The 17,330-nt window shown below is 40.7% G+C and overlaps 1 protein-coding gene across 1 annotated transcript; it reads left to right on the top strand.

Moving 5' to 3' along the window:
• The first annotated feature begins 8,470 nt into the window (after positions 1-8,470).
• On the top strand, positions 8,471-15,921 carry asb6 (ankyrin repeat and SOCS box containing 6). Its single transcript, XM_080432707.1, has 7 exons — positions 8,471-8,532; positions 9,447-9,589; positions 10,155-10,336; positions 11,526-11,632; positions 11,782-11,890; positions 11,982-12,068; positions 14,196-15,921. The coding sequence occupies exons 2-7, from the start codon at positions 9,480-9,482 to the stop codon at positions 14,900-14,902; spliced, it is 1,302 nt and encodes a 433-aa protein (XP_080288833.1). The 5' UTR covers positions 8,471-8,532; positions 9,447-9,479; the 3' UTR covers positions 14,903-15,921.
• The last annotated feature ends 1,409 nt before the right edge of the window (positions 15,922-17,330 follow it).

Raw genomic sequence — 17,330 nt, 5'->3', positions numbered from 1 at the left:
ATTTAATAAAGAGCCAATTTACTTGTAGGGGGTATGGGAATGGAATTGCAGTTATCTTCCCTCCCGTCCCTCTCATTCCCTCCCTCCTCCAATCTGGCTCCAAAACAGATGGGAAGAAAGAGACAAACAACAAAGGATGAGGATATTTCTGACATAGGCTTGTGTAGCACTTGTGTATCAGTGTTAATGTGTAAGAAAAAGTTTTTTAAAACTTCCATATCTTTGCCCTTACATAGAGCATTTCCATTTAATACACAGCAGTGACACTGACATGAAGAATTGTTTTGATATTGTTGTCATTGTTTAGAAATACTGTATAGCGATCATTGAAAATTCAACCGTAGGAAAGAGTACAGCAAAATCCCAGACAAGCTCGCTATCGCAGGTTGTGCTTGTTTATTTCCATAGCTTCCTCATAGAAAGCATCAAACCAACCTTGTGTGTGAAAGTTGCCATAAACCCGTTCAGCTGTTATGTTTGCAGTGCTTGTGAAAGACATTGGTACGTGCTGTGTGCCGCAATGATTTTCATAAGCTTTCCCAGCTCTTACCCTACACCTCCTGAGTTAACGCTGAGCCTAAGGTTCAGGCGGCGGTCCCACAGCAGAGATAAGCAGTTTTCTTATGGTCAAACGCCTTGTGAATTACACCACCCACTATTACTGTCTGTCTGTCTGACAAGAAACAATAATGAGCTCCTGGCCACCACATGGTGGCAAAGGTACATATTTACTTCAAAGTGGAGAAATAGCCTCACCTGCTTCAGTAGAGAACCAAGACAGGTGTGTACACAAATAATAAAGAACTAATCAGTGGCAGAATTAAGGGAATAAAGGGGATGTAAAATAGATTATTCATGAGCACATGGCTTGAAAACAGAGGGCAAATTGAGTGTGGGAGTAAAATGGCAAGAGACTGCTGAGACATTAGAGGAATTTTGTGCAAGCTGCCATCCCTGCAGTGAACAATGATTTCCTCAATGGCTGGTTAGGGTATGATAATAATAATTGGTTTGGAAGTTGCAAAATTAGAATTATGAATCAAATCTTGATTAAAGTGTTGCATTCTGTTTTCTCATTCAGAGAAAGGCCGCACAGACCCTGTGCTGGGTGATTATGATAAATGAAATAAACAAAAATAAATAAAGAAAACATGAAGGATTTTGTTTCACTGCATAATATGTGTGTTTGCGTGTGCATGTGGTTTTGTGTAAAACAGAATGGATGTCTGCCAAGACTGGCTGCCATAGATTTTGGGTTAAAGTCATATGTGACACTGCTGCCATCTAAAGACAGAGTTTATCTTAACATAGAAAAAACTCTTAATGGTGTCTTTGACAACATGTAATGCCAAGATAATAGAAAGACATGAAGCACTGTGGGGCTGGAAAAGTAAAGCCAGCCCTACACAACCATCAGACAAAATTGTTTTTTATAAACTTATGGAGATTAATCGACTGCCTTCTGTGTGATATGCTTCAGTCACTAATATGAAAACATAGCTTTTACACGTTTTGCAGAGAGATATTACAATCAAACATTCAATCATTTAAAACGTTGCTTAATTCTTATATATCAATTCATCCATTCAACATGAACTTTTTCCCCTTTATATACTGTATAAATCAGCCATTTTCAACCTTATCTTCATATAATTGGTCCTCAATAATGTTCAATATAAGAAGACACAATTTCCGTCTACTCACTCTGCATCTCATTGCTGGGCTATGAACAGTTCAGATAGGGGGATTCCAAGCCATTGGAAACTACACAATTTTTTTTGCAGCAGACAGACAGACAGACAGACAGACAGACAGACAGACAGACAGACAGACAGACAGACAGACAGACAGACAGACAGACAGACAGACAGACAGACAGACAGACAGACAGACAGACACACAGACACACAGACAGAAACACAGACAGAGATTTGTGGAATTTTATAGATAGATAGATGGGTAATTTATTGTAATCCCGGTTTACATCTGTTCTCAGTAAATCAAATTTTCCCAAACAAACTCATACATTACAGGGGCTTGTCAGCTGAACAAAACATATAGTCTACGGTTAGTAATTAGATCCAGTTGTGGATATAATAGATTAAATGTCAAAAAGAATGAGACAGCTGCTGTTTCAGGCTAACATATTAAAGAGCTTGTGTCTGTCGTGCCAAAACAAAACAAAAATAAAACTTTCTGAAAGTTATAAGTTGTGTATGATCTTCTGACAGAAGGTTTATTCAGAAAAGCGAGGAAGCCTCTGCATGGTCATTTATGTGTTTCCTATCTTTATACTGATGTAGAGTAGACCTACAGTACAACATATATAGTTCAACATAATTCAATGTCCAGTTTGTCCACACAGCTGTAGCTTATTCCAAGTTATGTGTGTCCAGTCTGGATTGAGGGCTATTTGGAAGTATAGACCTACTTAATTGTTTTCTTTGCACTCTTGTTAATTGACCATTTGACCACCCAATTGTAGACTGATTACAGCATGATGCTTTTTCTCTTGTGTCACTCCTATGTTCCTATGTGTGCAAGTGTGTGTGTGTGCGTGCGTGCGTGCGTGTGTGCGTGCGCGTGTGTGTGTGTGTGTGTGTGTGTGTGCGTGCGTGCGTGCGTGCGGGCACCAAGAGAGACTGAAAAAAAGGACATTTAAGAACAAGCAATAAGTAACAAGAATGTGGTGAAGGGTGAATGGGAGAAGGAAATACAAAAGAGTGCATGGTTGAAAGGTGTCTCTAAGATGCTGCAGAAGAAAGTGAGTTCATTGAGCAGTACGTTTTTTAAGATCCATGAAGTTTGATCTGCTCACTAGACAAAATGGTTGCCACCCTAAACCAAAAACTTTAATAATAAAAAGGAATCATTAATAAAACATCACCATGGATAAACAGGAGAAGATGAAAAGAGATGGAGAAAAACTGGACTGGAGGTCCACTGTATTTACAGAGGATTCATACCGGTAGTTAAAATAACACAGGGTTTATTTTTCCAAGAAACTTCTCAGGAAACAACAGCATTTTTAGAATACAGTTTTCCACTAGATTTTTAAACCCTGCCACTGCCTCTGACTTTCTTCTTAATGTGAGAATTACGCAATTTTACTTTTTAACAATACAATCACAGCCATCAGAGCTGAAATTGTTACAACTGCTGCTGACCTCTGCAGGCAACCTTGTGAAAGGCAGGCAACCATGAGAGAATTCACTAACATCTGATACTGGCAAACTGTTGCTGTCTCGACCCTGTTCCTCCCTCATTAAGTGGGTCTTCAATAGTGTTTCCTATATGGTCATAAATATTAATACATTACTCTAAGTGGGAGTTTATTTTTAATGTCTTCAAAACTGCTGTTGAAGACCTCTATTGAAGAAGTATAGCCTATAGATTTGTGGAGCTCTATAAGCCATTACAGACCAAATCAAACCTCTCCTTTCTAAGCAAGCAGTAAACAACTTTCTAAATGGGAACAATCATATAGAGAAATTTCAGTCAGATTTCAGAGCTAATCATATTACAGAAACAGCTCTCACTATAAGTGATCATCTGAGACTTTTGTACTGACCAGTGTTGCCAAGTCCGATTATTATAAGTGACTTTTGGCTTGTTTTTCTGTAAAGTCACTTGTAAATATTGGTAGTTGCATATCAATAGCCCCATATAAACTAAGTGACCAAAACAGAATTCTTTAATCTCAGAAATATTGTTATAATATGACCATTCATTCCTTAATTAAGCAATTGCTTTTTATCTAAAGTAGCTTGGATTACTGCAATATACATGTCAAAGGCCTTCATGAAAACTTGATTGAAAGGTACAGTTTCTTCAGAACTCTGCTTGCTGACTAAAACAAAAAACTCATAGCTAGACTACACTGGCTCCATCTGTCTTCAGAGTTCATTCAGTCCTTCTTGTTTTCAAAGCTCTCAACAGATAAGGGCCAGCCTGCATCACAGACTCCCTGTTGTTTTATTTTCCTTCACATGCCCATAGATCTCTACTGTAGGCTTGCTAGATGTCGTGCATAACTCTACCCATAATAAACTGAAGATGCAGCTTTTTTCAGTTACGCTCCCAAATGATTCAATACCTTACCTAAAGAGATGCAGGCTCTGTTGAAACCTTTAAACATAAAAGATAGACAGACAGACAGACGACCATTACACAGAGATTTGTGGATTTAGAGCTATTTTTGGAGAAGCGTTGATCCAACCGACTTTATAAGCCTACCTGGCACAGCCCTCCATTGGCAGCATACTGTATCATATGGCTACTATTATGGGTGATTTGAACATGTCTTGTTTTATTTCCTTGACATGGACAGCCCAGCTCACAATATGCTGTTAGGCCCATCTCCGCTCACAACATGTTCAACATGGCAGCAGAGATGAAGGTTTATGAGGAGGACTTAATTATTTACTGCCCTTTATGCCCAGTGGCATAAAGGGCACAGCAGCAAAGGAATTCCGCTGCTGTGTTTTCAGGGCCAGTGTCTTTTCCAATACCCCAGGTGTGATCCAGGGTCTTCTTCAGCTCTACCCCCACTGTCTAGCTCAGGAGATGCTGTCCTGCTCTCTTCGGAAGACATGCCTAATCCAATTCCATCGCCTTCTCATGATGGTGGCCATGTTGTCTTGTTAGTACCAGCCAAGTAGATATGGTTGGAGATGGGAAAAATAAATTATTCTCACTATTTTTGGTAGACTTTTTTTATGGAAGGTTAAAAATGTGTGAAGGTCGTTTTCTGTCGTTCTCCAACAGTCAGAGCCGTATAGCAGGGTTGACAGGACATAGCTCTGATACAGTAGCTTAATGTTGGTACTGGGCCAACTTCCAGACGTTGTTTAGCTCCTGTAAGGTGTTTTGGGCCTTGCTGAGTCGGCTCATGATGTCGCTGCCTGCTCCTCCATCATGTCTGACAGTGCTGCCTAGGTATGTGAAATCTTCAGTTATGGGCAGGTTATGAGGAGAAAGGAGTAGAGAAATACATAATCTATCAGGTGGAGCACAAAAACCAGCCTCTGGAGCCAAAAGTTTCTTTTCCATTTGTTATGGTAAGCCTCATTAACTTTCCAATAAGTTACTCTGAACAGCACATTTATGAATATGCTTGGGTTGACACCTAGAAGATATCAAGCATCATACTACAGGGAGCTTTCAAAAAATGTAAACACATTAATGGAACCAGTGAGATCAGCTGCTATGGGAGACACAGATGCAGTGAATGTTTTAAATTACCACCGAAATTAACTAAATTGTAGAACAATTGCTTAATTTCTTGTCTAATAGCTGATGTCCATTACAGATGATGACATATTACATTTTGATGTCAGATTTTCTGTTGGGCTCAATGACTCCCATGCAAAGGTCTGACAAAGGTTCCTAGATTGTTTTGATTCATGGTTCAAGGTTTCTTTATTGTTACATCTTGTGCACAGGTATTGTTTTGGTTCCTCAGACTTTGTAATCAATAACAACAGTAATAATAATAATTATTATAATTATTATATTATTATTATTAATACTAATAATATACAGCAATCTGTAACTTTAAAAAATAGTAATCAAAGAATAGCAGCAGTATTAAAACAGTTTGTTACGCTTAATGTGCTTGAAGGTTCTGTGTTCTTACTCTTAAGTTATAAATAAACTTATGACTAACAATCATGGCCACACTTGAGTCAGACGTGGGGGCGTGACCAAGCGACCGTATTTGACGAGTTGGGAGTGAGTATGTGCATAAACATCATTCATTATTACAGTGTGTTGAATTCTCAAACATGCAGCAGATTCACTGCTTCATTTATCTCAAAATGGTCTTTGTTCCAGCAAATTTGATCATACAGGGATTCTGCATGAGACGCATGGGAAGAGATCCATCGGCTACCTGATGGCTTATATGACCAATCTTTACATCTCCAATGACCCTGGGAAAGTCACAGAGACAATTGAAGACGGTAGGTAATGATGCTGTTACATTTATATCATATTTTCCCTCACTCCAACAGGTCAATAGAAGAATTAACTGCATCTGTAAAAGAGGCAGGTAGCATAAAATGCAGCCCACATTTTTGTCATCACAGAGGACATTCTGTTAACCATCAAGTCACCAGAATTCCATTGCACACATTTGTTTGTTTCTGAAATTAATAGGTAAAAAAGAAAATAAGATTTCCACAAGTCAGATCATACTTTGCAGTTACCTGAGAGGCTTAAACTTCAGTACTGAATAAAATGTTGCAGTAAAGTGTTGAAAATGTCATTAGTTGTCATGCACACATCTTTGCTCATGTTTATTTCATATTAAATAAACACAAGCAAAGAAATAGATTTGGTGATATTTATGATATTTAACAATTTAATAAAAAATTTAAACATCATAACCATATTAACCCTAGAATGCCTCTTCTGGGCAAACGTTCTAAATTTGTCACAAGGCCTCGCAATACGACACGTTGTGAGATTGCAGATCGGCTATTTTTGCTAATTGATGTACGAAGAAATATATGGGCCATGTTCAAGCGGGTTAAGAAAGAAAGAATGATTTTGTTTCTATAAATTGAACCCTGCATGCATAACATCTCTGCTGCTGATTTCTCGTGTATTTTGGAGTGTATAACAAAGTGTACTTTCTGCCAGACCAAATAGAATGCTGGCTTTGTTTTATTGATCATGACATACCAGATGGGTGGTTTTCTGTGTGAGAACAACTAAGTGCTTATTTAAGCACACAGAGATTACTTTTACATACTTTCCTGTGATTATCTAATCTTTCTGGCGTTAGATGTACATTCAGATGGCAAACTCCCACTCATCTGGTACTTAGGTGGAAGCTAAAACCCCACATCTTCCTCAATGACCAAATATTCCACATTCAGGGGGCCAAGTCGCTGGGAACCATCTCTGCCATATTGGACAGAAGTACAACATGGGGGGGAAACCCATTGAGCAGCCAAGGAAAGAGAAGTGATCTTCCACTGGTGAATGTTTGATTGCTGTAGTAATTAAGTAATACATTAATTAATCAATTCATTCATTCATTATCATTGTATTAAGTTGGAATACAAATAATTACACCAGAACCACTATTGAGGAAATGCATCAATATCCACTGACCTTAAATAAATGTGAGCAATACAGTTATTGGGAGCAGCAACAACCCCATAAGTTTCTCAAAATGCAACACTTGACCAAAGTCTGCACACAATGTTTAAACGCATAGTCACGTGAGGATTTTATTTATAAAATACTAAACAAGGTTAGAAAAGTGGACAAGATATCTTTGGAACGACAGGCACCAAAAGGTTGGACAGTGTGACAGTTGCTGAAAAAACGTGCAACATGCTGATGAACTCCGAGATCTAAAAAGGAGAGAGAGGTGCTGTTCAGGGATGCCCTGGCCTGGATAGTGGAATTTTAATATTAGGAACTTGCTTGGACCTGAAGAGCAGAGGGAACAGCTGCTGTGAAAGCAGTGTTGGATTGTATTTTCTCAATGGGCCTGTGTGAGAGAAACACTTTGTGTAGAAACACTGTACATACAAACAGAGCAATTACCTTAACACTTTTGAAAAACAGCTACTATTTATGCACAACTTTGCAAAAGCTTATCCCAAGCTAACCTTTCCTGCGTGGATAATAGGCTAACTATTTCTGTAAGTTAGATTTCCCTAACCGTATGTATTCTCATGCCAATAAAGCCCTTTGAATTGAATTGAGAGTACCATGATAAATAAGAGCAGTACTACATACAAACCACCGGTGGGAGGCAGCAATAATGCAAGCGACGTCAAGACCGTGCCGAGAAACCACGAGAAGAAGAAGAACGACAGTGTTGCGCTCCGAAAATAGCAGACCTACAAGCACACAAGGCGTTTCGGCGCAATGGGTTGTGAGCTTGTAGATTTGCTATTTTTGAAGCGCGACACCGTCATGGGACGAATGAATCAGGCCTGGGTTACAGTTATGGGCGTGGAAACGTCCAGCGTTGCCATGTCCGCTTATTATAACCGACTTTGGGCTTATTTTTCTGGGAAGTTGCTTGTAAATATTGGTAGTTGTGTAGTTGCTATTTGGGCTTGTTTCACAGTTCTTAAATTAATTTAACCAGTGGTTCTCAAATATTTTCATGCCATGGACCCCAAATGTATTTGTCACCCCATCTGAAAATGTTGTGTGCCACTCAGAACATTTTCAGAAAACCTTCTCAACACGATACAAGATACAAGACACAAGATATTCCAAACATTCCACATTTTATTTCAAGATTATTTGAAAATTGCAGATCTACAAGCTCACAACTTGAGTTTGTAGATCGGCTATTTTCAATGTATACAGTATATAGGTTTAAAGTGCTCATACTAGTGCCCTAGTAGCTTCTTTTGGGCTTATTTTCTTAGACCTGGACTGGTTGCTTATTTCTCTCGCAATATCTGGCAACGATGGCATGAATTTCCTGGTTTGAAAACGGTGGCAGTGACGGCAGCATAATATTGTCTGTGGCTTATTTTTCAAAATCTTGAATTGGTAAACATGTCTTTTTTAATATATATATTATATTATTAATTATTATATTTATAAATATTATAACTATGGTCCCGTTACGTTAGCGTGAACTTTTCCCTCACACTCGTGTCAACATGCGTCCGTGTCCGTCCATCCATTCATCGTTCCATAATTCACTTTAATGTTCTGTTAAACAACAGCATTAATGATGATTTATAGATGAGTATAAAGACTCCATGTTGCCGAGAAAGCGTTAGTGAATAAAGTTGAAAGCTTACCGATGCGCTCTTGTCGGCAAGCTTTTTTCTGAATACTTTTGGTCGCTGGGCTGGCAGCTGAAAGCAACACTGTTAACGATAGATAAGCACGCTGGCCTGCTTATCATAGTTCTGATCAACTGTCACTGTCAGTCAGCACTGAGAAGCAGTCATGTATGTCGGTGCCTCTCAAACGTTTTAATTTCAAGGACCCCGTAATTCTGGGGTATGCAAAAAACTAATGGACCCCTTTCATTGATTGAATACTTTATCAATTCAATTCAAAAAAAAATATATAATAAAAACAGTTGAAAATGGGGAAAGTATATACATTTGGAGGGGGTACATTATAGCGTTTGTTTGTTTAAACAGCTATGTCTTAGACTTATTGCGTTGTTATACATGTTATATATACACAGGGTAAAAAGATTTTTGAAACAAATAGCAGCAATCTTTTGCACTTGTCACTTTGGGACAAATAGCAGATTTTTTTCTCAAAACTATACAATGGTGCTAAAAGTATAACACAAAAAGCCCTGAAGGCTTATTTCCATTGTGGTCCTACGGATCATTGTGGTTCCATTTGTACACTCTAGGCTAGGGGTTACAGACAATTTAGAAGCCCATCAAGGACCCCTGAGAAGAACCACTGTTGTTTTGTTTTTTTTGCATATCCAGAACTCTGAAGAAAAGAGGACACACTGGCCAGCCATGCCCTTCCTCCACGGCTTCCGACGAATCATCTATGAGTACCAGCCACTGGTAGATGCTGTGATGAGTGTCCTGGGACTGGAGGAGGGAGCTAATGCCCATGAAAAGGGGTAAAGCCTGCTTTTTATGTTGTAACCGAGTCTGACTGAAATATAGTACATACTAGGTCTGTCTCTGCAGTGGTACGTTGGTGTGTTAAAATGGTTACATTTGCATTGTGCTGTACATCTTTTCCCAGTAATGTTACTAGAGCCTAGCCTATGATAGATGTATGGGTCTGATCCTGATTTTGGAGAGTTACCGATGTTCTGACTGATATTTTGTTAAAAAGTGCAACACTTTTGGATCAATCTGACTAATTTGACCTTTTTATTAGAATACTTAAACCCAATACAAAACTTTATAAAAAAATAGCCGATTTACAATCTCACAATGCGTCACAATGCGTTGTGAGCTTGTAGATCTGCTATTTAAAAAACTTAAACATTCTCCTATAATGACATGCCCCAAATAGGGATGCTAGGCTTAAAGTGGTTACAAATTGGGACCCATCACATAATTGCCTTTACAAATGATGACCGATCTTTTGGCTAAATGTTAACCAGGCCATACTGCTGGGCACAAAGTGTATGTTTCATAAACTGTACCTAACATTCTCTCTCCTCTTCTTGCCAGTGGTAACAGCCCTGACAATGAGGACAGTATCTGCAGGGCCCTGGAGGAGCTGCTGGAGAGAGAGTCCCAGTCAGATGTCTTTGAGGAGGGCATCAGCTATGCTCTGTTTAAGATGGCAGAGGTTGGGCTCGTGTATGCAGCTGAAATCCTGCTACGCTATGGAGCTGATGTCAACTTTGAAGGTGAGAGAAGACGGATTTTCCATTATTTAAACTGGTATGCGATAGCTTAAGGATGAATATAGTGACACGTTGTGTAATGTGTAAGAATGTACGTATAAATAAGTGAACATAGACATACTAAAATTATGATCACCCCAGAATGTTCATTATAAAAAACGTCTTGATATCGACGGTCTTGTCTGTGTTTGGCATACGTACATCAAACAGAATTGTCAATTTTAATTTGTGTGTTTATAAATCCATTCTATTTGTGTCTTGAAGTTTCTTACTATTATCTGCTGTAACATAAATTGCCCAGTTTGGGACAATAATAAACTTGAACTTGATACATATACATTAAGAAATTCATTATCATGCACGTTTAAAGACTATGGGAAGTTTCAAGTTTTGATCTGAAAAACAGTTATGTTCACTGTGTGTCAGGGCCACAAGATTTGAAGCAAGTTGAGCTTTTGTAATGAACGATCATTATATTGCACCTCTCCTTTGGCCAGAGCTGCCGCGGTCTGCTGACAGTGCACCAGAGGGTGATTCTGCAATAAAGGAACTGGAATTGTGACTCCCAGTTCATAAGCACAGATTGGTGCCAGAGTACTCTCTGGTGTTTCAAGTGATATTTGGAAGTTCCAGTGATAGATCCGACATTTTAGACACATTGTAGCATGGCATGCGTAAAGTGCTTCTGACCACAGGGAATTTTGTGTACTTGAGAAAAAAATATTTTCTTGGATAATTGCAACAGAGAATAATTCTTGCTGCCATAATAGATCCTGCCATAGCGTTTTAATTGCCACACAGACTTTTGAAAAGTCTGTGTAGCAATTAAAAAGTCACACAGACTTTTGAAAAGCAATTAAAAAGTAAATTTGGAGGGCTGCACTGGTCTTGCTTTTTCATTATTTACTGCTTACTGATCCAGCACCCAGTTTCATGGTAATCTCAAGTTGAACGTGTTGTAATGTTCTGTGTGGTATGTGTGTGCAATGATATTTTAATACATGTCTGTTCTCTGTAGCAGGTTTGAGCCTGATTTATACTTACGACCATACGATGGTGTCCCATGGCGAAAAAAACGTGATTTACAAACTCAAGTCAGCTTGTAGATCTGCTGTTTTCGCTGCAGGACACTGGCATTCTGGCACGCATGTAAAAATCAGGCTTTATAGAGAATTAATGTTTGACTCCCTAGACCCAGTGTCGTACTACAATCCACTGCACATAGCTGTAGTGAGGAACAGGCCGAGCATGTTGAGGCCACTGGTTGGACATGGAGCTGACATTGAAAAACGGGACAGAGTGAGTTGTTAAAGGCAAAAGGCTACTCAGAGGTCAGAAAATGAGAGATGCCTTGTGTTTATGTTTACACCCTCTTGTTATCGCTATATCCTCGTTGATTTCTTGTGTCTCGTGTATATGTATAGCTGTACAGTATGTGTTGTTTTTAGATCCACGAATGCAGTCCCTTAGACCTAGCCAGTGAAGAAGCGGAGAGATTACCATGCATGCTGGCTCTACTGGATTTTGGAGCTGACGCGAACGCAAGGGATAAAAATGGTACTCATTTATTGAAAACGGTGTTGGAAATCTATTTTTACATTTGACATAAATGTACAAAAACATTTTATATTGATGTACTTTTTTGTAGGAAAAACCGCGTTGCTCCATGCCCTCGCGAGCAGTGACGGCCTCACAGTGGACAACACAGAGAACATCCAACTTCTACTGAAGAGAGGTACTGGGCTGCAAAATATCCTCCTTCTTCACTTAACCTGATTGTCCAATTTTGAGGTTGTTCAGAAAACTCTCGAGCAGCAACGTGTCTAAATCACTGCAGAGAAACTGTCAGTTAAATGCTTACATGTTGACTTGCCAATTGGCATATAAGCTGAGAGACAGTTTATTATGACTTTTGTCTAATACGTGATGTGACTGCTTCACTCCCAAGCTGCACACCAGTTACTTATCTGATTATCGATAGTTCAAGATGTTAGGCCATTACGAAACTTGGCCTTGTCTCCTCCACCTGATGCATGACTCTTTGCTGCACTCAAAACCATTCGAAGCACCAAACTATGGGAGATGAGAATTCATGATATGACATTTGTCAAGATATTATATTTGCCATTATTTCTTAGAATTATTAGACCGCACTAGACCTCTGGAAGGGACACGTAAGTTAACACTCCGTCCGTCCATCCATTAATCCAAGATCTTGTCTGGACCATACCCCTATGCCATAAAGCCCAGTATGACTAAACTATGGTTACATTTAGGGAAGGTGGTGTTTCATGTACCAAAGTAGGTCACTGAACCTAAAACCTCAATCACAAATATTGCTTTGTCCTGTTGGACACTATGGATAGCAATACTTTTAGCAATACTTTGCATTGTTTAAAAGGCAAAGTGCATCTCTTCACGGGTGGCATGCATTCCCTTTCCTTGTCTGTGTAGTCTTCCCATTTTATGTATTAAGGCATTGTTGCATATTAGTCTTCATGTTATGTAATCCTAACACTGCAAGCAAGTAGAGCCAAAATGTGACATAATGTTTGCACATAACAGTAGTTAGTAGTGTCTCTCTTTGGCTGATGATGTGTTACAGCACAGATTCTGTACAGGCCCATGATGACGTGTGTGGAGATAATGATAGTGGATTGTGTGGTGGTTTAACCTACATGGTCCTTTTTATCTGAGACCAAGCAGCTGCCAGGTAGTGTACTTATATTGTAAGCCACATTGTTGGTCTATCTGTGTATAGGTCTAAAACTTGCACTGATACTGTACAGTAGATATCCTGATTGGCAGTGGGGTGGAGGCATACAACACATGTTAACATGGATCTATATGTATTAAAACTAAAGACATGGCAGACCTAATTATAACTGCTACTAATCATGTTTAGGTATTAAATCTAATGTTCTATGGGCTGTATTATATATCCTAACACATACCTGCCACCTTTAGGCAAAGCTATACTGTAGCTCTTATCACGAATTACAAGCTTGTTCCTAAAGTTGTAAGCTTGAGTGAATGTAACTATTATGGAACGTGTATGAGATCAGTTGTGTTCGTACTCTCTCTGCATACATTTGACGGGTTACATAACTACTATAAATACTATAACACCTGTTAGGTGGGCTTGTCTTTCTCTTTGGCTTTATACATGAAGTACGGCTACTACTGCCATACACTATTTTGCTTCTGGCACTGTCTCTGTCTACAAGCTGAAGATGAAAAGCCTCTTCCACTACCATGTCAGTTTGGATATCTCCCTGTCACTCAATTTCAGGCAAAAGATAGCCTTGTGTGATTGAGACTGAGACGGGTTGGAACTTACTTGTTGAACGTTCTATTTGTGTCTTCATACTACAGTTTCCCCCTGACGACTAGCCACACCCACCAGCACTACGTCAACCCATCAATGCTGTCAACTTAAATACTTGAAGGCACATACTCTTTCAACAGAAAAGCATTGATCGTGTTATATTAACCCCTCAGAACCTAGTGTCCGTATTTTTGGCTAATCATTATGGACAAAAAAGTTAGCCGTTTTCAAAGAAGTACATAGGGCTTTCGTGGTTAAAAAGTGGTCGGAAATACTGCCACATTACATGTTTTAAAACTAACTTAGTACCTCGTTACTTTTCCAGTACCAGCATACTGTACAAAGTTGAGGCCATCTCATTTACAAGCTCCCATAACAATGTGGATGACTGCCTCTTTGCTGACTTGCCTGCATCCCTGCCTGCCTGACCTTCCTCTTACCCCTTTACTCTGCCGTGGGAGGAAAAAAAACGTGCCCACTTGGCAGGACTGAAGTTTGCCTTGTAATAAGAGTGACTTTTCCTCATGCATATAGGTGCTGATGTTCGTGCTACCACTGTAGACGGAGAGACCGCAGAGTCTTCACTGGTGTTTCTGGTCAAGGAGGCTCTGGACTCCAGTACAGAGGCCGCGGCCGAGATCGGCCATTTCTGCCTAAGGGCCGCCCGGCTCCTGCTGGCCCACGGCGCCGACCCGTGCTGCAGGGACGGCGAGCCCTCGCTAACGCCGACCAGCCTGGAACACTTTGATCTGCTCTTCCCTCTGGCGGTGCTGTTGCTCCAGAGGGGAGCCTCTTTTGTCTGCGCACACCACGGCGCCTCCTGCTGGTCAGGTTATAGCTTAGTCTTCAGCAGGCTTCGGGTAGCTCTTCATCAGTGCTCGGACGAGAGCCAGGCCTCCGAGCTCCTGGAGCAAGCCGAGGTGTTGCTGGACTTAGCCCGGGCGTCCTACCCGACGCTGCCCTTGACGCCCGGGCTGGAGCTGCCCGTGCCTGGCCGGGACCCCTATGCCCAGGCTCTGCTGGACCTCCACAAACGCGTGGCGGAGCAAGAGGCCAGCCCCCCGCCGTTGCGCTGCCTCTGCAGGGCGTTCATTAGGACCCACCTGCAGCCGTGGTCGCTGGAAGACAGAGTCAAGGCCCTTCCCCTGCCAGACAGACTCAAAGAATTTATCCTCCCTCAACACACATATAGCTCAAAGCCTGGCTGGGACCGTTTTAGACCACTGCATAGTGAACGCTGAGTCTTATCTGCCACTAGCCGCGTTCATGTGTACAGCAGATCTGAAATGACTGGCACAAGACCTCGTAATAATTTGTGATAGATCCTCTAGCTTAAGTGTCTCAACATACATTGTATGTTCATTTATTTGGTGTAATGTCAGTACACACACACACACACACAACACAAGCTATACCATAGAGACCTTTTTACTTGGAGGAATACGCCACTGTTTTTCAACCATATCTCAATGTCTTAAACAATAGGAGTAATGATTAATAAATGGTGCTAAATCTGTCAATGCTCTTATGTTTCACATAATCAGTCAATCAACAGCACCACATATCTTCTGTGGTGTGACGTACAAAACATTTACTGTAGATGAATATAGTATCCCAATATCCCTATTCACATGTTCAAAACATTCCCTGGGCCTTTAACACCTCATTGCACTGAAACATGATCTGGTGTGCATAGACTGTCAACGTTCTCGTAGTCTACAGTCTGTACTTAGTCTGTAATGTCTGTAACTGTGATGTAATGCAGTACAGATGCCACCAGATGGCAATGTTGTTCTTGCGCAATCCACAGGCTTCATTGTTCAGCTAGGAATTGTATTGGAGGTGAGGGACAGTGATATAGGTATTTGCATTCTGCCCAGTAAAAGTTATTGTGATACAGTGAAAGTCATTCATATTTTATGTCACCAACACTTTGGTGATGGATGGTCGAAACTCCAGATTTATGTCTATTCCCTCACTATATAAAAGTGGACCAATAAACCAAACCATGTCTCACCAATGGCATACTGATTGGCAGTGGCACTGCGTTTTACATGTTTCACGTCTCAATCTTCTTATTCTGACTGACCAAGTAATGGCTGTCTGGTGGTAAAAACTCCTTTATTATCCTTATTGCCATCCTGATAGAGGAAATAATAATTGGTTCATATATTTCAATCTTGCCCCCCTCCCTTCCATGTAGTCCATAGACCGATGTTCAGTTGAGTGTACATTGAAATAAAGGGACAGGAACACAGTGTTTAAATATGGAGACTCCTACATATGCAGACGTCTTGACGTGGCGAGCTGTGACAGAATTTAGCCATAATGGCTGCTGATGTGGAAAGTTTTACCAAGCGTTCTTAATGGTTATGCTTAAATTCTGCTGTATTTCAACCCCCTTGTGTTTGTCTGCTGCCTTCTCTCTCTCTCTCTCTCTCTCTCTCTCACTCTCTCAGTTCTCTCTATCTCTCTCACACACGTACACACACACACACACACGCACGCACACACCAATAATAACACCCTTTGTCTGAATCCTGTCCTCGTATTGGGACAAACGACGGTTAAAAGAAATACGATCATACCGTGAGAAGGCTATAGGGTACATATGTGCTTGTGTCTATGTGTGTGTGTGTGTGTGTGTGTGACGAGCAAACTAAATAGGACATTGTGTTACACAACTAACCCCTTCCTGACATTGGTGGAGCTGGAGTGGCTCCAAGGCTTGCAGGCGCTCCAACTCCTCTTGGTGGTTATCTAGGTCACAGCCTCTGAGGAGCACACAGCTTCAACAGCAGCAGCAGCAGCAGCGCTGCATGACACACGCTTCACTCTCCTGTCTGCCTGAATCTCACTGCATACTCCTGACAAAACCTCAACCCAAAGCCTGCTAGAATAGTGGGGAGAGGGAGAGCAAGAGAGAGAGAGGGGGAATGGGTGGGTGGGTGGGGGGGGCAGGAATCGAATGGTGGGGGGGGAAAGCCTGCATGTGCGTAGAAAGACTGAAGACGGCATATGTGGAATGGGTTTCAAACCATTCGTTGTGTGTGTGTGTGTATAGGCTCTCTCTCTGTGTGTGCGTGTGTGTGTGTGTACATATATATATATATATATATTATAGCACAATGTTGGATTAGTTTTACGCAATAAACTTCACTGTTGAGGCATTATCTACCCAGGCAACAACTATACAAAGCAAGGAGGGGGAAAAGAAAACCCACCAGCCTCCTTCCATGGAGAACCCAATCCTGCTTTGCAGAAGGTGATGGAGCAGAGATAGTGGGGGTAGGGCTAAGCCAGTGCTCTCCATCCAGCATTTATTGGAAAACAGTGCGAGTGAAGCTCGGTACTGAAATTAGTTATTGATCTATTCTCTCCCTGAAGCCCATGGGTCTTTCCCACCACACCTGCTCATTCTCCCATAGCCTGTTTTCCCACTGCAACCCATTGTCTCTTTTTTACCAATAGCTTTTTTTTTAAGCTTCTCATTCGTCTTCTTTTGTACTTATTATTTTAGCCCTTGCATATATATTTTTCTTTACTATTTGTTTTCCTATGGCTGATTCCTTCCTCCCGGTCCTATAAGCTCCATGCCTTTTCTTCCCCCCTTCTTCATTCTCCAGCACTCATCATCATCATGTTTGCTGTTTTCAGCTCGGCAATCAA

Source organism: Gymnoscopelus braueri (genome assembly GCF_963280865.1).
Source record: "Gymnoscopelus braueri genome assembly, chromosome: 7".
Taxonomy (NCBI): domain Eukaryota; kingdom Metazoa; phylum Chordata; class Actinopteri; order Myctophiformes; family Myctophidae; genus Gymnoscopelus; species Gymnoscopelus braueri.
The sequence above is the reverse complement of the archived record's forward strand: the minus strand, read 5'-3'. Positions and strand labels throughout refer to the sequence as shown.

Bases quoted from the DNA above. Each gene is read 5' to 3' on its own strand.
- asb6 (XM_080432707.1), top strand. From the start codon at position 9,480: ATGCCCTTCCTCCACGGCTTCCGACGAATCATCTATGAGTACCAGCCA. The intron at 10,337-11,525 runs GTGAGAGAAGAC...TTGACTCCCTAG, and splicing joins AGCTGATGTCAACTTTGAAG to ACCCAGTGTCGTACTACAAT. The intron at 11,891-11,981 runs GTACTCATTTAT...ACTTTTTTGTAG, and splicing joins GAACGCAAGGGATAAAAATG to GAAAAACCGCGTTGCTCCAT.